The sequence below is a fragment of the Rhinopithecus roxellana genome, chromosome 6 (assembly GCF_007565055.1).
Source record: "Rhinopithecus roxellana isolate Shanxi Qingling chromosome 6, ASM756505v1, whole genome shotgun sequence".
Taxonomy (NCBI): Eukaryota; Metazoa; Chordata; class Mammalia; order Primates; family Cercopithecidae; genus Rhinopithecus; species Rhinopithecus roxellana.
In genome coordinates, this window is record NC_044554.1 from 104,740,019 (window position 1) to 104,762,716 (window position 22,698).

At 52.4% G+C, this 22,698-nt stretch overlaps 1 protein-coding gene across 3 annotated transcripts in view; it reads right to left on the bottom strand.

The window, feature by feature from the left end:
- Window positions 1-22,224, bottom strand: part of C6H7orf50 (chromosome 6 C7orf50 homolog) — a 125,286-nt gene extending 103,062 nt beyond the window's left edge. Inside the window, exons 1-2 of one of the 3 annotated variants that reach the window (XM_010366643.2) lie at window positions 22,095-22,224; window positions 12,305-12,434 (exon numbers count right to left, since the gene is read on the bottom strand). In XM_010366643.2, coding sequence (XP_010364945.1) covers window positions 12,305-12,433 — 129 coding nt within the window. In that variant the 5' untranslated portion in view covers window position 12,434; window positions 22,095-22,224. The other 2 variants (XM_010366644.2, XM_030932271.1) reach the window with 2 other exon arrangements.
- Window positions 22,225-22,698: the final 474 nt, after the last annotated feature.

The following is a 22,698-nucleotide window of genomic DNA, read 5'->3' on the forward strand; positions in this document are numbered from 1 at the left end:
CTCCTGGAGAAAGAGACCACAGGAGGGCTCCACACAGGGCGAACAGGCCACCTCGGGCAGGAACACCGTGGATGGCCCCATGTAAAGCCAGGAAGGTCCCCCGGGACATGGCACCTGGCAGCCCCATATAAAGCCAGGAAGGTCCCCCGGGACATGGCACCTGGCAGCCCCATATAAAGCCAGGAAGGTCCCCCGATACATGGCACCTGGCAGCCCCATGTAAAGCCAGGAAGGTCCCCTGGGACATGGCACCTGGCAGCTTCCAGCAACGATCGGGCCAACAGCACATATCACGAGCCTTGGAAAAGGAAAAGAGCTTTAATTCTGCTTCTCCTAATTCTTAGGACATTAATCGGCTGTCCTCTTCCAAATGGGAGCACTGTGATCCAAGTGGCTAAAAAGAAAAAGCGATGACACCACGTGCTGGCGAGGGTGCGGGGTCCGGCCTCAGCTGCACTCGCGGTGGGAACGCCAAACGGCGCAGCACTCTGGAGAAGCGCAGTGGTTTTGTAAACATCTAAACATGCGTGCACCATGCAAGCCAACGGCCACGCCCTGGGCACTTACCCCAGAGCGATGGAAACGTATGCTAAGGAGTATTTACAGAGCTTTATCCACGAGACCCAGACGTTCACTGCTCTCTGGATGAATGAGAGGCTCTCAAGCAGCAGATCAGGAGCCGTGCAGCGCAGGCGCCTCCTGTATCTTCACCAAAGCGGTGTTTACAGAAAGCCACGCACATGGAAAAGCTGTCGGGCACACACACATGCACACACCCGCACGTACAACCTGTGGATTCTGGACGAGCTCTGTGTGATACACCCACGTCGATGTCCCAGGGAAGCTAGGCCACACACGCCCCTCATACTTTTTTTAATTCACTATGAATCTACCGTTATTTTAAACATATGCTTGCTTTAAGAGGAAGTGCGAGTGAGTGCCCTGATGGCACCGGCTTGCTGAGTCCTCTGTTTTCACACCGTCCCCTAGCGACCAATGCCCCGAAAGCCACTGAGTGCCCGCTCCCAGGAGGCGCTGCCCGGGCAGGAGCAGCCGCTCCTGTGCTCTTCCTGTTGGGAGCAGGTATGCGACCCACATGGCAGGGGCACGGACCCACTTCGACCACCCACACTGAGAAGATTCCGTAAGCATCAGGAGGTGCTTGAGGGTCACCACGCCCCACAGGAAGCAGAACAGCTGGAATCAGACGGCAGCGCTGGGCAGGGTCTCAGAGGTCACCTACTTCACATCTCACTCCCCACAGGGCTCCTTCCCAGGCGACCCTTACAACACTCACCTCGTCCCAGTCCGAGCACTTACAAGGACAGACTCCCTACCTCCTCTGACACAGCTCTGATTTTCCGACAGCGCGCCTCCTCCCAAGCCACCATTTCTGCCTTTAATTCCTCCCTGCGGGTGGCAGGTCTGACTCCCAGGCAAGGAGCGGTGCAGAAACTCTGAGTCATGGCAGCCTTCGAGGGGCAAAGGGGCTCCAGGACTTGGCCTGGACGGCAGGAGGCCATGCTCTGCTCTGGGGCTCTTCTCGAACTTGTCTCCCTGGAACTTGTCTCCCAGGAATGAAGCATCTGGTGTTGTGTGCGCTTTTATTTCTGGCATCTCAAGGTATTTTGGTGGGAAGCTAGGCCCCAGCTCAGGAAGAAGTGCAAACCTCTCGGTGGCTCAACTTCCCATCGACGTAGATTCTAATTTTATATTTCAAGTTAAATGTCCTCTTGTTGCTCACCGATGCCCTATTCTTCTCCTAATTAGCCCGCAGTGCAGAGGTGCCCATGGCAGGCTTTTCCACGCAGGATGACGACATCACTACAGCTCTACGGACCGGCTTCCATCACTGATGCCCACGCAAGATGACACAACACTACATCTCTAGGGACCGGCTTCCATCACTGATGCCCACACAGGACGACGACATCACTACAGCTCTAGGGACCGCTTCCATCACCAACGCGCCTTTTTCATTTTGTTTTGTTTTCTAGAGACCAGATCTTGCTACGTTGCCCAGGCTGGCCCTGACCTGCTGAGCTCAAGGGATCCTCCCGCCTCAGCCCCGCTAGAAGCTGGGACCACAGGCCGGTGCTTATTCAAAAATAGACAAAAGGGAAGCTCATCATTGCTGCTACGGGAACGAACACTGCCGGCGTCACATGCTGCCCATCTTCTCATCCAGAGAGCCACACAAGGTTTCCTTCAGAATTCAACTGAGACCAAAACAAGAAAACCACAGCACAACGCTTACCCAGCAATAATATTAAAACACCAGGCTTCTGGGTTATGCCAGAAATACAAAAGTAGTTCTGCTGTGGAATATGTGAATTACATGGCCATATTAAAGATGATCACATCTATCATACAACACCGGCTCAAAAGTCCTAGCCGTTGCTAGAAGAAAAACAAACATGGCGTAAGCACAAAGCGGAGGCACACCTGCCATTCTCTAGAGACATTTTCACTTAAAAAACCCGATCCAAGAGAATCAATTGACGAAATAACAGAATTAGAAAACTCAGCATTGTTGTTAGCTCTACGATCAACATCCAAATTATCTATAACTTCCCAATACACCGTCAGTAACCATTATGACACACCAGAGGAGGAAACAGACTCAAAAGTATCAAGAATCCTAACAAGAAACAAGCAAGATCTTTCCAGAGAAAACCATAAAACTTTCCTGGATAACAGAAAAGACAACCTCAATAAGTCACAAAAAAATTTTTGTGGAATATAAAAGCTGATTCCAAAATTCATACAAATAGAAGGCCAAGAACACTCTCTGAAAAAACAATGAAGAAAGAGGTTCTTATGGCCAGGCGAGGTGGCTCACGCCTGTAATATCAGGACTTTGGGATGCTTGAGGAGGGAAAATTGCTTGAGCCCAGAAGTTTGAGATCAGCCTGGGCAAGATAGTGAGACACCATCTCTACCAAAAAAAAAAAAAGTACTCACTTTACTAGATATTAAAACATTTTTTTTTTAAACTGAAGTATTAAACACTGTGGTAAGGACCTCACTAAATAAATTATGGTATAACAAGATAATGGAATACTATGCGACTCTTAAAAAAAAACGCTATTGTGGGCCGGGTGTGGTGACTCACGCCTGTAATCCCAGCACTTTCAGAGGTCAAGGCAGGAGGCTCACTTCTTAGATATGGCATCAAAAGCACAGGCAACAAAAGAAAAATAGATCAACTGGTCTTCCTCAAAACTGAAAACTTTAGTGCCTCAAAGGACATCATCAAGAAAGTGGAAGAGAAGCCACAGAATGGGAGAAAATACCTGCAAGTCGCACATCCGAGAAAAGAACTGTACCTGGAATTCGTAAAAACTCTCACAACCCAATAATAGACACAAATAATCATTGTGGTTAAAGTGGGTGAAAGGTTTGTTTTGTTGGTTTTTCACTTTCTAGTTTTGGGGACGGGGTCTTGCTCTGTCACCCAGGCTAGAGTGCAGGAGATCAGAACTCACTGCAGCCTCAAAATCTTGGGTTCAAGCAATCCTCCCACCTTGGCCTCTCGAATAGCTGGGACTACAGGCATGTGTAACCATGCCTAGCTAACTTCTTAATTTTCTGTAGAGACAGGATCTTGCTAAGTTGCCCAGGCTGGTCTCAAACGTCTGGCTTCAAGTGATCCTCCTGCCTCAGTCTCCTAAAGAGTGGGATGACAGGCGTGAGCCACTGTGCCCAGCGGCAAAGGGTCTGAATAGACATTTCTCCAAGGAAAACATAAAAGTGACCAACAAGCACATGAAAAGATGCTCACCCTCATTAGCCTTGGGGAGGTGCCGATCAAAACCACAAGGAGATACCACTTCCCAGACCCACTAGGATATCTAGAATCAGAAGGTCACATATCACAGCGCTGGCGAGGACATGGAGAAAGTCCAACCCTCGGCCAGACGCGGTGGCTCATGCCTGTGATTTCAGCACTTTTAGGAGGCCGAGGAGGGCGGATCACATGAGGTCAGGAGTTCAAGATCAGCCCAGCCAAAAGGCAAAACCCTGTCTCTATAAAAAAATACAAAATTAGCTGGGTGTGGTGGTGCATGCCTGTAATCCCAGCTACTCGGGAGGCTGAGAGAGGAGAATCACTTGAACCCGGGAGGCGGAGGTTGTGGTGAGCCAAGATTGTGCCACTGCACTCCAGCCTAGGCAACAAGAGTGAAACTCCATCAAAAAAAAAAAGGTGGGGGGGATAGAATGCTCAACAAAAGATTCTAAGGCAAGTATATCTTTCTTTTAGAACAAAAGAAGTTAGATCCCTATCGCACATAAAACATAAATTTAAATTGGTTCTAAAAAATATAAAAGAGAAGCACTTCTTTCGGAAGAAAAATCAGAAATCATAAAGATAAAAAACTGACCTTACATCAAATATATCTCAATAAAAAGCTGTTTTTTAAAACCACATACTCAGAATGACGAGACTACACCTACAAGAGTGGCCAAAATTAAGAAGCTAGCAGCACCACGTGTCAACCAGGGTGTGGCGGCACCAGGACCCTCATGCTTCTTTTTTGTTCAATGTTTTGGGTTTTTTTTTTTTTTTTTTTTGAGACGGGGTCTCACTCTGTCACCCAGGCTGGAGTGCAGTGGTGCAATCTTGGCTCACTGCAGCCTCAGGTGATTCTCCCATCTCCGCCTCCCTAGTAGCTGAGAGACTACAGGTGCACTCCACCATGCCTGGCTAATTTTTGTATTTTTTGTACAGACGGGGTTTCACCATGTTGCCCTGGCTGGTCTCAAACTCCTGAACTCAAGTAATCCTTCTGCCTCGGCCTCCAAAAAGTGATAAGATTACAGGCATGAACCACCGTGCCCAGCCAGCATCTTCTCAAAAAATTAACCACACACTTACTATAGGATCCAGCAATTCTGGTCCTAGGAACGAAAGCATAAAAAGACGCAGATGCAAATGTTAACAGCACATTCGTTAACAGCCCCAAGTTGGAAACAACTCAGTCTCCAAACTCTGGTAAACGGGGGAGAGAATCTGTGATCATTCCGCACCACGGACTATTTCACTCAGCCCCGAAAACGGATCAAAAACGGATGGACGTGGGGCAGCGCGGCCACAAAAACGGATGGACATGGGGCAGTGTGCATGGACTATTTTACTCAGCCCCAAAAACGGATCAAAAACGGATGGACACGGGGCGGCGCGGCCACAAAGACAGATGGACACGGGGCGGCGCGGCCATAAAGACGGATGGACACTGGGCGGCGCGGCCACAAAGACGGAGGGACACGGGCGGCGCAGCCACAAAGACGGAGGGACACGGGCAGCGCAGCCACAAAGACGGAGGGACACGGGCGGCGCGGCCACAAAGACGGATGGACAGGCAGCGCGGCCACAAAGACAGATGGACACGGGGCAGTGTGCATGGACTATTTCACTCAGCCCCAAAAATGGATCAAAAACGGATGGACACAGGGCGGCATGGCCACAAAGACGGATGGACACAGGGCAGTGTGCATGGACTATTTCACTCAGCCCTGAAAACGGATCAAAAACGTATGGACACGGGGCGGCATGGCCACAAAGACGTATGGACACGGGGCAGTGTGCATGGACTAATTCACTCAGCCCCAAAAACAGATGGATACGGGGTGAGACGGCCACAAAAACAGATGGACACGGGGCGGCACAGCCACAAAGACAGATGGACACGGGTCAGCGCGGCCACAAAGACGGATGGACACGGGGCAGCGCAGGCCACAAAGATGGATGCACACGCGGCGGTGTGGCCACAAAAATGGATGGACACGGGGCAGCGCGGCTTAGCCCTGAAAATGGATGGACATGGGGCAGCGTGGCCAGCAGGCGACCCATGGACTATTACTCAGCCACAAAAACGGATGGACACAGGGGGCAGCGTGGCCGGCAGGGATGCAGGAGGGAGCCGGCTTCCTGCCGCCTACACAGGCCTCAGAGTAGACCATGCGAGTTCTTGAGGTCTGTTTTCCCCACACGTAAGACAGTTCCTCCGGTTCCACCTGCCTCTCAGCCCTGTACATGTATGAGTTCAAAATTCAGCGGGCAGACCCCCGCATGCAGCAGTCAGACAGGAGAAGATAAAAGCAATGTGGGTGGGGGGCGGGTGGAATTCCACTAAGAAAAACAATTTCAGCTCCCAGGGAGCCTCCGCAGACACCAGCAACCACTCAGTCCCAAGAGTTCAGACACAAAATCCCACTGCCAGAGCAGTTATGCTTCTTGGGGCAAAATACCATTGGTCTGAAGTATTTTGGCTCGGAGCAAATTCTCAAGGCCATGAAGTTCACGGCCTCATTTGATAGTTTTATAAAGCTGTGGGCTTCATGCTCAAGTAATTCATATTGATTTTCAAGATTACAAAAGCAGCAAATCGAGAGTTTCTACACACTGGTCCCTGCCCAGTGGCCCTGCTCTCTTCAGTCGACCACTACCTGCGCCCCGCGTTCTGGGTGCGTGAGGTGCAGGCCCCACAGCCGGATGGTCAAGCCGCTTACTGTGGCCCATGAAGCCTTCCGCAGCCACTACACTCACACAGGGCAGCGTGCTGCACCCACCCGAGGCCTTGTCTGAGCCCCAATGGTCCTTACACGGCGCCTCGACACACAGACCCTGCCCTCGGCTGAGCCTCCGCTGGCTCGCAGCCGGCTACAGGAAGGGATCCTGGTCTCTGCTAGTGGGCTCCATGAGGTAACCAGAGTCAGAAACCAGGGGTGAGTCTCTTCCCCAGGACAGACGGCCAGGTGACTAAAACCAGCACAGCACCCACGCCTCTGCCCCAGCACCTCCAGGCTGCTAAGAATCGCTGTCGAGATGCCTGTGTGGACAGAAAGTGTTGCACACATAAGAGATTCTTTTTTTTTTTTGAGACGGAGTCTCGCTCTGTCGCCCAGGCTGGAGTGCAGTGGCCGGATCTCAGCTCACTGCAAGCTCCGCCTCCCGGGTTCACGCCATTCTCCTGCCTCAGCCTCCGGAGTAGCTGGGACTACAGGCCCCCGCCACCTCGCCCGGCTAGATTTTTGTATTTTTTAGTAGAGACGGGGTTTCACCGTGTTAGCCAGGATGGTCTCGATCTCCTGACCTCGTGATCCGCCCGTCTCGGCCTCCCAAAGTGCTGGGATTACAGGCTTGAGCCACCGCGCCCAGCCCACATAAGGGATTCCTATGAGGCAGAGGAAGCCAGGGGTGTTCTGCTGACAACACTGGACTGAGGGAGCCCACCTTTCATCTCCAGGCAGCCAAAGGGCACTGACAACAGCAGGGAAGCGGCCGGGTCATCACAGGGGCCTCCACACCAGCAGCCACTTGGCTGCCTCTGCATGGGGTGGTTGCACGTATGCCACCTTCCCTGGCATACAGGTCCGTGGCTTCAGACAGAAACAGAGAAGCTAAGGGTCCCCTTTAGTGAGACTGGAGAGGGAGGGGGAGGGCGAAAGACAGAAAGACCTGCCAAGTCACATGGCCTCCTTCCACATCCACCAACCCCAGGGGATGCTGGGCAGCAGGCCTGGCTCAGCCGGGGCCCCACAGTCCCCTCAAAGGGCACATGTCATTTGAAACCTCATCCTCACAACCCGCTCAAGTGGGAAACCAGGCCTGGAAGGGTTAAAGGAACATGAAGACAGAACTCCTAAACCCCAGCTCTCCGGGGAGGGCTTAGCTACGAAACAGGAAGCAGACAGGGCAAACCCTGGGACCCTCTGGTCCACAAGAGGAAAGGCCCAAGGCGCCAACCCCAGTGGCAGAACCTCCTGCCCGCAGAGCTGAGGAGGACAGAAGCGGCAGGTGCCAGTCCCTTCTAAGACCAGCGAGCAATCGTACAGCCCCGTCACCAAGACACAAGACAGGCCCGTGGGAGCAGCTGTTCCTCCTGCCGGGGCCCCCACGAGCCACCCACCTCCCCAGCACTCCAGGCCAGCAGGGGCCTCTGGGATAGTGCGCTCAGCAAACCACGCCCAGAGCCGAGACCCTGAGGCCCTGGTGCCCAGGACCAAGGAACGGCCAAATCTCACTGGTGCCAGACAGAGGCACCAGGGACTGAAGCCTGGGAGAGTGAGTACACCCAGCCCAGGCGGCTTCCCGGGGCCAAGCCCACAGGCCTGAGCGGGAACTGGAACGCTGAGGGAGTGCTCCCCAAGGGGCAATGAAGTCCTGTCACTTGGGGACATGGCGGCGATCCTGGCGCAAGCTCAGAGCGCTCATGCTGTGGGAAGAGGCTGCACAGGGCCCCGGGAGCGGCCGCTGACCCGCAGGCTCCCCAGACAGACGCTGCCGGGAGGACAACATGATGGCCCACGGGGGGACACAGGCTTCTCCGTCCTCGATGGCAGATTCCGGAGGTCCGTCCAGGATCCACAGGGGGAGGGGAGGAGCCAGGGCAGTACTTTTCCACAAGCTCCCCGGAGCCCAGGAATGCTGCTCCCCAGGCCCAGCCGCCCACCCTTCTAAGCACTTAGGTTCAGCTTCAAAAAAAAGCTTGAAACCTTTTCTTTTCTAAACAATTTCCCATGAGAACCAGGGAGAGTCAGCAAGGAAATATCCATAGCAGAGACACCGCCTTTAATGTGGAGACTGGCTCCCGACACACAAGAACATGAGCCCCGAGCCCCCATATGGAGTCAGAGGCCCATCTGAAAACCCTCCCAGTAGCCTGGAAACGGGCCACAGGGGCATGCACTTTGCAGAGAATCCAGCCGAAGGCAGCTCCTTCCACCAGCTCCCTCAGAAGGAACGTGGCTGCCGACCCCTGCTGGTGAACCGGGCTCCACGGAGACCGCATTCCCTGGCTTCCCAGGCCCTTTTCCCGCTGCCAGCTCCTCCAAAGGCTAAGAAACCGGCTCCAGGTCGCTTCCCAACGCTCAGCTGGGCGGGCCTGAGACCAACTCCGCACCAGTGGCCAGAAAGCCAAGTGAGAGTGTGGTGACTCTGCCGGCAGCCGCGTGTTCCAGACCAGCAGAGTCCAGCCCTCAAAGCGGAGCTGAAGGAAACAAAGGCTTTCTTCTTTCCCCTCTTGCTTTCCAACTTTCTTTTAATCAACACGTATTTTAATAATGAAAAATAATTACTTGAATCACATACTTTAAAATAATTACTTGAACTTAAACAAAAGGACAGACACCAGCCCCTCACTTGGGTACGAGTTTTAATCTCTGCCCACAGTCACCATAAGCCGAGCTGTCATGGGGGTCCTGCCAGTGACCAGCGGCCTGTGTGGGGATCAGGCAGGAGGAGGGTTCACCAAGAAGGGAGAGCCAGAAGCTTCTTGACTCAACTCAAAAAGTTCAGGGTAACGCCACACCCACCAAAGTCTTGTGTGCCTGAGGCTCTGTGGAATCGGGACTGGGCTGAACCACAGAACAAGAGATCCAACAGCTCTTGAGAAACCAGTGTCCATCTGGAACCCAGAAACCAAAAGGCACCCGCACAACTGGACCTCAGGCTGTGAAGAAGGCGCAAATAAGAGGCAGTCGGCCTGGGGACACAGGAATTGAACACCTTGTGGAGGAGGAGCCGAAATTCAGGGAGAGGCTCAGGTGGAACGCTGGGCGGCCTCCTGACCCGCTGCACGGGAGCCATAGGACCTCTGCACCTGCCAGGCCTCGGCCTCCGGGTGACCTTGGGGTGTTCCGCTAAAGAGAGCCCAGGACAAGCTGTCTGGCTGTGCTGGGGGTACTGTCTGGCTTCCCTCGCCCCTCGTGGGTGGCCGTGAGAGACGACCCTCTGAGATAGCCAAGACCTCCCCGAGGCACATACCCCGGCTTCTCCCCTCCACCCACGCCTGCTGAGCCGCCTGCAGCCACAGACGTGGTGGACGTGATTTTACACCACCTTCCGAGAGCTCAGCACTGCCTCACTGGACAGGATCCCAGAGTGGGCTGGGCCACACCCAGCAACCAGGCACACTCCACTGTCCCAGGCATCCGCGGCTGGGTAGCCCAGCGACCCCTCCAAGCACCGGCAGTGCCCACTTCCTGCTGGAAGCCGCTTTGAAGAAGGGCCTGCATGGGCTCCCCCTTTCCACCTCCCTCCGCACAGTGGCCCTTTTCTCCTTTCATGAAAAACAGGGCCACTTGCCACCCCACATCTCACAATGGCACACCGCCCCAGGCACGAGACCTCCAGCACTAAATAACGGCAGAGCACGAACCCTGGCGTCACCCTGGGGAAGTGAACAAATGTAACAAGTTGGCACCGGGCCCTTGAACAACTCAGGGACCCAGTCTAGCTGTCACTTACTGATCAATCTTTAAAATAAATTCTGAAAATATGTGCCCCAAACCACAGAATGGTCTCAAAGTTTAAGGACTTAAGCAACAAAGCTACAACAACACTCTCGTTCCCATTTACTCATCTATGTCAACAAGGCTGCTCGGCACTGAAATCTGACATGGGAACAGGAACACAGCCCTTGGAAACCTGCTTTCTCTCGAACAATGACACGCAGATCCACAGGTGAGTGCGCCAACCACAGAGACACGGAAAGCTCTGCCCTTCGCAGGGTGGTGACACGGGGTCACAATGCCCTGACCACGATGCAATGCATGCCTCATCGGATTTCACTTTATGTAGAATCATTTGTGAAAATTCCTAATCTATTATGCTGTTTTGATCAACAGCATGCTACTAACGGTAAACACAGCTCAACGTAGAAGAAACACTCAGAACTTGGTGGGTAAAAAAATTTTTTATATTTTCTTTTTTTTTTTTTTTTTTGAGACGGAGTCTCGCTCTGTAGCCCAGGCTGGAGTGCAGTGGCGCGATCTCGGCTCACTGCAAGCTCCGCCTCCCGGGTTCCCACCATTCTCCTGCCTCAGCCTCCCGAGTAGCTGGGACTACAGGCACCCGCCATCTCGCCCGGCTAGTTTTTTGTATTTTTTAGTAGAGACGGGGTTTCACCGTGTAGACCAGGATGGTCTCGATCTCCTGACCTCGTGATCCACCCGTTTCGGCCTCCCAAAGTGCTGGGATTACAGGCTTAAGCCACCGCGCCCAGCCTATATTTTCAAATTTAAATGTATATGCATCTTTTTGTGGAAGATAAACATGATACAGGACATAACAAAATACTTTCAAGAATAAAAATGCAGGGCTGGACGTGGTGGCTCACACCTGTAATCCCAGCACTTTGGGAGTCTGAGGCGGGGGGATCACGAGGTCAGGAGATCGACACCATTCTGGCTAACACAGTGAAACCCCATCTCTACTAAAAATACAAAAAGATTGGCTGGGCGTGGTGGCGGGCGCCTGTAGTCCCAGCTACTCAGGAGGCTGAGGCAGGAGAATGGCGTGAACCCTGGGAGGCGGAGATGGCAGTGGGCCAAGATGGCACCAATGCACACCAGCCTGGGTGACAGAGTGAGACTCTGTCTCAGGAAAAAAAAAAGAATAAAAATGCAGGCCAGGCGGGGTGGCTCATGCCTGTAATTCCAGCATGTTGGGAGGCCGAGGCGGGTGGATCACTTGAGGTCGGGAGTTTCAAGACCAGCCTGGCCAACATGGTGAAACCCCATCTCTATAAAATATACAAAGAATTAGTCAGGTGCAGTGGTGTGCACCTGTAATCCTGGCTACTTGTGGGGCTGAGGCAGGAGAATCGCTGGAATCCAGGAGATGGAGGTTGCACTGAGCCGAGATCCCACCACTGCACTCCAGCCTGGGTGATCTGGGTGACTGCTGCACTCCAGCCTGGGTGACAGAGCGAGACTGTGTCTCAAGAAAACGAGGAATAAAAACGCGTAACTTTAGGAGAAGATGGCTCATGTATCTTTTCAGGTGAATGGTGGTGGACACTCAGATTCCCATGTTATTTAGAATCCACTGCACAGTTTAGAAAGTGAGGCCAATAGGTGATTTTCATACGGACAATAACCATGTTATTCGACGTGAACATTTCTAGATGTGCGTTTTTAACCACAGGCTTTCAGGCCACGCCCCTGCACATGCCCAGGTGAGGAGCCACCGCCCGCACCTTCCCAGGGCACAACCAAAGGCCTGCTGCAGGCCCCTCACCATCCTGCGTGCCGCCACCAAGTCCCCTACACATCACGGCACCCAAAACAGCAGTGTCCTGATGGCTAAAAAAGGCAATCATGGAGTTCCAACTCAAAATTTACTAAAATCCTTTTTTGTCCTACAATTGCTTCTGGAAGGCACCAAGCCCATCCACGCCTCTGCATCTATTCCAGCCTCTGCTCTACAGAGACCAGCAGGCTGAGCCGCCCCCTCCCTCTAGATCAGAAAATCGGTGGATCCCAGCGGGCGGGGCCAGCGGAGCACTGGCGGCCTTACCTTGGAGCTGGCTCCATCGACACTTGGCACGGCCTCAGGGCCCAGCAGTGGCCCCTCTGCTGAGGCCTTCTTCAGCTTTTTGTTCTTTTTCTCCGTCACTTCAGGAACTTTTCTCTTCTGTTTTGCCATCCTGCAACAGAGAAAGTAAATTGCTGAAAATAAGGAAATAAAAGGCTTAGCTCATATAAGATTTTTAAATAAAAAGAAATAGGGCACTCTCCCATTTTTTAAAAAAAGTATTTCAGAAAATACGGAAAACATATAAAAGTTAAACTCAAACCCCCACATTTTATCACCTATGGCAACCAATTTGACATCTTGGTGTATTTCCTTTTTTTTTTTTTTTTTTTTTTTTTTGAGTCAGGGTCTCACCCTGTCACCCAGGCTGGGGTGCGGTGGCGCGATCTCAGCTCATCTCACTGTCACCCAGGCTGGAGTGCAGCAGTGCAATCTCGGCTCATCCCACCCTGTCACCCAGGCTGGAGTGCGGCAGTGGGATCTCGGCTCATCTCACCCTGTCACCCGGGCTGGAGTGCGGTGACACAATCTTGACTCATCTCACTGTCACCCAGGCTGGAGTGTGGCAGTGCAATCTCAGGTCATCTCACCCTGTCACCCAGGCTGGAGTGCGGCAGTGGGATCTCGGCTCATCTCACCCTGTCACCCAGGCTGGAGTGCGGTGACACAGTCTTGACTCATCTCACTGTCACCCAGGCTGGAGTGTGGCAGTGCAATCTCAGGTCATCTCACCCTGTCACCCAGGCTGGAGTGCGGCAGTGCGATCTCGGCTCATCCCACCCTGTCACCCAGGCTGGAGTGCAGCAGTGCGATCTCGGCTCATCTCACCCTGTCACCCGGGCTGGAGTGCGGTGACACAATCTTGACTCATCTCACTGTCACCCAGGCTGGAGTGTGGCAGTGCAATCTCAGGTCATCTCACCCTGTCACCCAGGCTGGAGTGCGGCAGTGCGATCTCGGCTCATCCCACCCTGTCACCCAGGCTGGAGTGCAGCAGTGCGATCTCGGGTCATCTCACCCTGCCACCCAGGCTGGAGTGCGGCAGTGCGATCTCGGCTCATCTCACCCTGTCACCCGGGCTGGAGTGTGGTGACACAATCTCGGCTCATCTCACTGTCACCCAGGCTGGAGTGCGGCAGTACAATCTCAGGTCATCTCACCCTGCCACCCAGGCTGGAGTGCGGCAGTGCGATCTCAGCTCATCTCATCCTGCCACCCAGGCTGGAGTGCGGTGGCACAATCTTGGATCACTGCATCCTCAAAATCCCAGGCTCAAGCCATCCTCCCACCTCAGCCTCCTGAGTAGCTGTAATCACAGGTGTGTGCCACCATGCCTGGCTTACTTAAGTTTTTTGTAGAGGCAGGGTCTTGCTATGCTGCCCAGGCTGGTCTTAAACCCCTTGGTTCAAGCCATCCTCTGCCTCGGCCTCTCCAAGTGCTGGGGCCACTGCCATGCCCAGCCCCATTCGGTCTTTTTTCTGACTGTTTTTATTTAACGCAGCTGCTATCATACATGGATTATATATTCTATATTTCTAACTGAACACGAACACAAAGCTTTTTTTATTTTATTTTATTGTATTTTATTTATTTTTTTTTGAGATGGAGTCTTGCTCTGTCGCCCAGGCTGGAGTGCAGTGGCCGGATCTCAGCTCACTGCAAGCTCCGCCTCCTGGGTTCACGCCATTCTCCTGCCTCAGCCTCCCGAGTAGCTGGGACTACAGGCGCCCGCCACCACGCCTGGCGAATTTTTTTTGTATTTTTAGTAGAGACGGGGTTTCACCGTGTTAGCCAGGATGGTCTCGATCTCCTGACCTCGTGATCTGCCCGTCTCAGCCTCCCAAAGTGCTGGGATTACAGGCTTGAGCCACTGCGCCCGGCCACAAAGCTTTTAAGATTGAGAGAAATACCATTTCCAGTGACAGTATCATAATTTCCCCAAAGTGAAAATCTGCCTGCTCTGTAATCACTGAATATTTTGAATTGTTTTCACTTTCTCCCATCATGGGCTCACTCGTGCTCCCCATCAACTAGGGAAGCTGTGGCACCACCCGGGCTGCGGGTGCCAGCCCTGCCCATCACAGGACACCTGGCTACCGCGGGTGGGGGGGCTCGAGGACCACCCTGAGTCTGGGATCTCCTCTGAGCATGCAAGGAGCATGGAGCAGGCCACGTACGAGGATGGATGCGGCATTCGAGGGGCATGTGGTTAGGCCTCCTTTCTCCAGCACAGCTGTCTCTAGAACACCACGCCAGGACGGAGAAGTCCAGGGACGGCAGAACCCGTGTCCTTTGTGGACTGTGTGAAGAGGGAGCCGAAAGAGGCAGCTGAGGCCACCAGACCTGGGAGCCTGCTGGAGGGGCTGGGATAGCAGGCCCTGGGTCCCTGATGGAGGGGTACTGGCGGCTATAGCTGGGACCTAAGGAAGAACCTGGGGTGGGGTGCGGGGAGGGAACGGGCTGCTTCTAGGAGGGAGAAGCAGGAGCCCGGTCCACGCCTGCCGCTGCAGCGAAGCCTCCTGCATGGGCTCGCTCAGGCAGGACAGCAGGAGCAGAAGAAGCCCTCGCCTGACCCCATGTCCCTGTCCCCACCCCTCCCTTCCTGTCCCCACCCTCCCCAGGGCCACCCCCTTACCCACACTCCTCCTTACACTCCTCGCCACCCTCCAGCTCCCAGTCTCCCCTGCTGCCCCTACTGGGTAGAGCCTTAAAAGGAGCTGAGAACAGAAAAGTGTCCTGCAGAGCCCCAGGCTATGTAGGCCCCCCGAGTGGGTGGGGGTGGGGGAGTAACACAGAGGCGCTGGGGAGCCGAGAGACAGGAACTCAACAACCAGCACATTGCTTCACCACATGGCCTCCAGCCCAGACAGCTCAGACACACACCACACAGCCTCCAGCCCGGACAGCTCAGACACACACCCACAAAGGACCATGTCAGTAAGCCAGGGAACACCAAGAAAGCCAAATCCCACCCCAAAATCAAAACAGTCCGGGCACAGTGGCTCATGCCTGTCATCCCAGCATTCGGGGAGGCTGAGGTGGGCAGACTGCTTGAGCCCAGGAGTTTGAGACCAGCCTGAGCAACATAGCGAGGCTCCATATCTACAAAACATTTTTTAAAAATTGGCTATGCTTGGTGGTGCACACCTGTGGTCTCAGCTACTCAGGAGGTGGAGGTGGGAGGATTGCTTGAGCCCAGGAGATCGAGGCTGCAGTGAGCCAAGATTTTGCACCACTGCACTCCAGCCTGGGCAAAAGAATGAGACCTTGTGTTTAAAAAATAAAAATAAAAAAAAAGAGTAAAGCAGGAAAGGTGACGGGAGAGCGGCAGTTAAAGGATGATCATCATGGAAAGGGCCTGGCAGCACCGAGCCCACCTAGAACCCAGGTGTGGTCTAAATACCACTCGCTGTGAAAAAGTGTCAGGGGAGGTCAACGCAGGCCTGGGATGCTAGGTGAGGCCAGAAACCAAGGAGACAGTTGAAGAGCAAAGGCCCCGTCCAAAGGGCAGAGCCTGCACAAGGGCTCCCTCCATCCCACTTGGGGCTGTCACTGGTAACAGCACACTGAAAGAATATTCCTATTGTGGAATCAGAAAACCCCAAGTCCCTTATTCTTTAATTGAGCCTTATATTGAAAAAGCATCAGAAGCCAGAGGCTACAGATTTCAATTAGCTGTGTAATAAGAAATCTTGGAAGAATGAGATACTGTTGACACAGGGGCTCTGAAAAGACAAAAGACCATGCCAGCCAATTACCTTGTGAGAGAAATAAGAAAAGTTCAGGCCGGGCGCGGTGGCTCAAGCCTGTAATCCCAGCACTTTGGGAGGCCGAGACGGGCGGATCACGAGGTCAGGAGTTCGAGACCATCCTGGCTACACGGTGAAACCCCCGTCCTACTAAAAAAACACAAAACAAAGCTAAGCCGGGCCGGAGGTGGCTGGCGCCTGTAGTCCAGCTACTCAGGGAGGCTGAGGCAGGAGAATGGCGTGAAACCCGGGAGGGCGGAGCTGCAGTGAGCTGAGATCTGGCCACTGCACTCCAGTCCGGGTGACAGAGCGAGACTCCGTCTCAAAAAAAAAAATAATAAAGAAAAGTTCAGCAAATATTTACATACCCATTACTATAAAAGTTAAGTCAAATCTATATTCATTCTGTAAATTATCATTTAAAAACTTAATCACTATGTCTATTTGCTAAAAAGGGATAAAGGACTTTTCCATATTATGGAAAAGTTTATTTTAGTAGTTCTAAGGGAAGTGAACTCAAGTAACTTTTCCATATTATGGAAAAGTTTATTTTAATAGTTCTAAGGGAAAGTGACTCAAGTTTTGAGATAATGAATGTTTGTTATGGAAAACCACATTTACTTTCATTTACTGTCAACTGATTTTCAACAAGAGTGCCATGACAATTCAGTGGGAAAGACAAATGGTGCCAGCACAACTGGCTACCAACATATAAAAGAACTGATTTGGAGCCCTACCTCGCACCATACACAAAACTAACTCAAAATAGATCAAAGTCCTAAATGGAAGACCTAAAACTATAAAATTATAGAAGAAAACATAGGAGTAAATCTTCATGACCTTGGATTAGGCAATGGCCTCTCACATATGCCACCAAAAACCGGCAGCTAAAGAAGAAGAAAATAAATTGGACTACAACAAAATGTAAAACTTTTGTGCTGCAAAGGATGCCAGCAAGAAAGTAAAGAGGCTGGGTGCGGTGGCTCACGCCTGTAATCCCAGCACTTTGGGAGGCCGAGGCAGGAGGATTACTTGAGGCCAGGAGTTCCAGACCAGTCCCGACCACACAGCAAGACCGCATCTCTACACAAAATAAAGCAAAAAGAAAACCCAGGCTGGGCATGGTGGCTCACGCCTCTAATCCCAGCACTTGGGGAGGTGGGAGGACTGCTTGAGCCCAGGAGTTCAAGACCAGCCTGGGCAACATAGTGAGGCTCCATCCTTTACAAAAAATACAAAAAATTAGCCAGGCATGGTGATGCACACCTGGAGTCCCAGCTACCTCGGAGGCTGAAGTGGGAGGATGATCTGAGCTCAGGAAGTCGAGGTTGTAATAAGCCATGATTATGCCACTACAACCCAGCCTGGACAACAAAGTGAGAACCTGTATTTAAAAAAAAAAAAAAAAGACCACCCATAGTATTGGAGAAAAATACCTGCAAATCACATATCTGACAAGACACTAGTAACCAGAATATATAAAGACCTCTAACAACTCAACAATAGGAGACAAATAACCTGGTTTTTAAATGGGGAAGGGATCTGAAGAGACGTCTCTCCAAAGAAGATACATGAATGGCCAACAGGCACATGAAACGCAGCTCAGCATCATGGGTCATTTAGGAAATGCCAATCAAAGAGAAACGAACACATCTCCATAAAAACGTGTACAATGATGTTCACGGCAGTATGTGCCTAATATCCAAGCAGTGGAAACACCCTCCGTGTCTGTGCATCCATGGACGAAGGGGGAACCACACGTGGCGCATTCGCACAGGGGATACTATTCAGCCACCAAAGGAAATGGGATACTGACACGTACCACAACACGATGAACCCAGAAGACACTGTGCTGGGTGAGAGAAGCCAGACACCCGAGACTCCGCACTGCAAAATTCCACTTCTGTGAAAAGCTCAGGATATGTAAATTATACTGACAGAAAGGAGATGAGAGATTATTTAGGGATAGGGCAAGCGGAGGGAAGAGTGGGTAACCACGAAGGGCTACAGGATTTCTTGTGGGAGAAGGAAAAAGTTTTAAAATTAGATTGTGGTGGTGGTTCCACAACCCCTCGATATACTGGGGAAAAAAAAAACAACTATAATCCCTCTCAAGTTATTTACCATAAATTTAAAAATGTCACACCTTAGCCGGGCGTGGTAGCATGTGCCTGTAGTCCCAGCTACTCTGAAGGCGGAGGCAGGAGAATCACTTGAACCTAGGAGGTGAAGGTTTCAGTGAGCCGAGATCGCACCACCGCACTCCAGCCTGGGCGACAGAGCAAGACACCATTTCAAAAAATAAATAAATAAAACAAATAAATAAAAATATAACAACCAAGTGCTACTCTACAATAATAATAAATGGGAGAAAGATTGTTTGCTATAAAGTTTGTTGTGAGAACCAAATTTGTGCCACATTTTTTCTACAAAAAATCAAGCCGTATGTCCAGCCTTGCAATACAGTGAAACCCTGTCACTACAAAAAAAATTTTGGCTGGAATGCAGTGGCATGATCACAGCTCACTGCAGCCTCAACTGCCCAGGCTCAAGCGATTCTCCCAACTCAGCCTCTGCAGCAGCTGGGACTACAGGTGTAGGCCACCATGCCCAGCTAATTTTTGTATTTTTTGTAGGAATGGGGTTTTGTCATGTTGCCCAGACTGGTCTCAAACTCCTGGGCTCAAGCGATCCTCCGACCTTGGCATTCCAAACTGCTGGGATTACAGGTGTGAGCCACCAGACCTGGCCCCAAAATACATACATTTTGTAGTTAGCTGGGCATGGCGGCCCGTGCCTGTAGTCCCAGCTACTTGGGAGGCTGAGGCAGGAGAATCACTTGAGCCCAGGAGTTCAAGGGTGCAGCGAATCATGACCACGCCACTACACTCCAGCCTGGGTGACAGAGTGAGAGACCCTGTCTCTTAAAAAAAAAAAAAAAAAAAGGCAAGGCTGGGTGCAGTAGCTCACACCTGTAATCCCAGCACTTTGGGAGGCCAAGGCAGGCAGATCACCTGAGGTCAGGAGTTTGAGAACAGCCTGACCAATATGGTGAAATCCCATCTGAATTAAAAATAAACAAAAATTAGCTGGGTGTGGCAGCAGGTGCCTGCAGTCCCAGCTACTTGGGAGGCTGAGACAGGGGAAGCACCTGAACCGGGGAGGTGGAGGTTACAGTGAACCAAGATCGTGCCACTGCACTCTAGCCTGGGCGACAGAATGAGAGGAAAGAGGAGAGAAAAGAAAAGAAAAAAAGACAGAGAGACAGAAAGAGAAAGGAAGGGGAGGGGAGGGCAGGAAAGAGTCATCTACCTGCCCTGTCTCTGACTCCTTTCCTCCCCCCATCCCATCAGGCTTTTGCCCCAACCACCTTGCCACAGTGACACCCACCTGGCTAAATCCCATTGCCGACTCTCAGTATGCAACTTATTTGACCTAACAGCATTGGACTGTTGATCCTTCCTTCTCTCTTGACAGGCGTTTTTCACCCGGCATCCAGCACAGACAGCACAACTCCTGCTTTTGCTCCCACCTCTTAATCGCCTGTCCTTGAACACTGAAGGACCCAGGCTTAGTGCTCAGCCTCCTCACTCCCTCGTGATCCCATTCGGTCACGTGGCTTCAAATACAACTAGATGCTGATGAGTTTGTTTCCTCTCTTTACAGGTCTCTTATTAACCCTATCCTCGAACTACACGCCAACTCAACTGTGCATGTATAAACATATATGCAGTCATAGACATGTACCTAGACATATATATACATGTACGTACTTGAACTTCTGACCTCTGTTTACACTGTTTATACAGATATATACATACATATATATATATACACACACACACATATGTATGTATATATATGTGTTTGGCCAGGCACAGTGGCTCACGCCTGTAATCCCAGCATTTTGGGAGGCCGAGGCAGGGGGATCACTTGAGGTCAGGAGTTGGAAACCAGCCTGGGACATGGTGAAACCCCGTCACTACTGAAAACACAAAAAATAGCTGGGTGTGCTGGTGCACGCCTGTAATTCCAGCTACTTGGGAGGCTGAGGCAGGAGATTCGTTTGAACCCAAGAGGTGGAGGTTGCAGTGAGCTGAGATCATGCCACTGCACTCCAGCCTGGACAACAGAGTGAGACTCTGTCTCAAAAAAAAATAAAAAAATATATATGTGTGTGTGTGTGTGTGTGTGTATAAACTGTGTATATACATAACTACATAAAACCATACATATGTACCTATATACATCATCTACACACATCATCTCAAGCTTAAGAATTTGTAGGCCGGGCGCGGTGGCTCAAGCCTGTAATCCCAGCACTTTGGGAGGCCGAGATGGGCGGATCACGAGGTCAGGAGATCGAGACCATCCTGGCTAACACGGTGAAACCCCGTCTCTACTAAAAAATACAAAAACTAGCCGGGCATGGTGGCCGGCGCCTGTAGTCCCAGCTACTCGGGAGGCTGAGGCAGGAGAATGGCGTGAACCCGGGAGGCGGAGCTTGCAGTGAGCTGAGATCTGGCCACTGTACTCCAGCCTGGGTGACAGCGAGACTCCGTCTCAAAAAAAAAAAAAAAAAGAAAAAAGAAAAGAATTTGTAATCAATACCCTGATCACCCTCCACAAACCTGAGCTTCCCGGTGTTCATCCTCTCCAAAAACATCCATCTGATGAGGTTCACATCATAGCTCAAGCTTAAAACCTTGGTCCATCCACAACTCCTCTCTTTCTCACACACTCGTCCAACCTACCACCACCTCCCGTCAGTTTACCACTGAAATACACCCTGAATGTGACTCCCTTATGATCCCGTAGGTACCTGGTCCAAGCCACCACCTCTCACGATGGCTTTTAAACCCCTAAATCAGATTGTGTGTCACCTCCACTCAAAAACTTCCCAAGCTGTCCCCTTCCACTTGAAGGGAAAGTCAAGGTCCTTGCCCGTTGGTAAGGTCCACACCACCGCCCTGGCCCCTCCCCGCATCTCTGGGGCCTCGCCTCCTCTTTCTCTGTTCCCAAATTGGCCGCAGCCACACTGGGCTCCCTGCTGTTGCCCCGGCCTGGAATGTTCTGGTGCCTCACACCTCCTCCTGCTTCCTCTCCACTCTCGAACCCCCTGTTCTCATCTTCTCCACGGCACTTATCACCACCTGCTCTGTGCACCTTGGTCATCTGTCTCTCCCCTCCAGAATGGAAGTTCACTAGATCACAGACTTGTTTCCACTTGTTGACAGCTGTAGCCCAATGCCCCGAACAGTGCAGGAGGAACCCAATGAACGTTTTTTAAAAATGAACGCATGAAAGATGGAAGGAAGGAAGGAATGGAAAGCATGCTTATGATGGAAAGTGAGGCCGGGCTTGGTGGCTCACTCCTGTAATCCCAGCACTTTCGGAGGCCGAGTCGGGAGGATCCATCGCTTGAGACCAAGAATTCGAGACCAGCCTGGGTAACATAGTGAGACCCCGTTTCTACAAAAAACATTTAAAAAAATTATCCGGGTGTGGTGGCGTGCGCAGCATGTGGTCCCAGCTACTGGGGAGGATGAGGCAGGAGGACGGACGGCTTGAGTCCAGGAGGTGCAGGCCGCAGTAAGCTATGATCACGCCACTGCACTCCAGCCTGAGTGACACAACGAGATATTGCCTCAAAAATAAAAAAAGGAGAAAGTGGGAGCTGAAAGCCTCGGAAGACAATCAGGGAGTCTTCAGAGGAAGACAATTAAACTACAGCCACAGCGAGCGCTGACGGCCTGAGACCTAGGAGCCAGCGGCGTCCCTTCCGCTCGCCCGCACTCAGTTAACCCAGAGGGGGTGCCAGTGTCGGAGCCCGTGCGGGACCGCACCGGACGCACCAGCCTCCCCAGCACCGGGGACCCCAGGGCCGCCGCCCAATCGCGCCACGCTAGGCCTCCGCGCACCCACGTGGAGGGGGCGGAGCCCCGCGGGAGCCCGCCCCGGGGCTCTGGATCTCCTCGGCGCCCTGACCCGCCGGCCACCCCGCCGCGGCCCCAAGCTCCTACCTGCTCCCACCTCGCCCACCCAAGCTTGAGCAGCTGCGTCGCGGACGCCGGCTTCCGGCAGGGACCCGCGCCCCAGGTAAGCGTTAGTCCCGCCTTCAGGAGCGTGGAGCCTCCCATTGGACGAGGTCAGCGTCCGTCTCTCCGCCGGCTAATGGGGAGCGACGGCAGCACCGAGGGCGTTTCCAGGCCCGGGCGCGGGCTAGTGACGCCATCTCTAGGGGCCTAGAGTTGCTAGGAGAGCTGCTGGTTGCCAAGGCAACCCGCCCTGCCCCGAACACGTTCAGACAACTAGGTTTGGGCCCCGCAGCGATGGGGGGGTCTGGGGTGCAGCTGCCCCTGCCAGGCGGGCGTCCCGGGATGGAGCCTTCGCCAGGGTCCAGGGCATGGAACTCCACTCGGAGTCGAAATGGATGAGCTATGGCTATTGGGATCAACATGGCTAGGACTCAAACTAGGTGCTAAAAAATATACAGGGTGGGTACTGTTGTAGTAATACTTGTGTCAGGGCGCGGTGGCTGACGCCTGGGATCCCAGCACTTTGGGAGGCCGAGGCAGGCGGATCGCTTGAGCTCAGGAGTTCAGACCCGCCTGGCCAACTTGACGA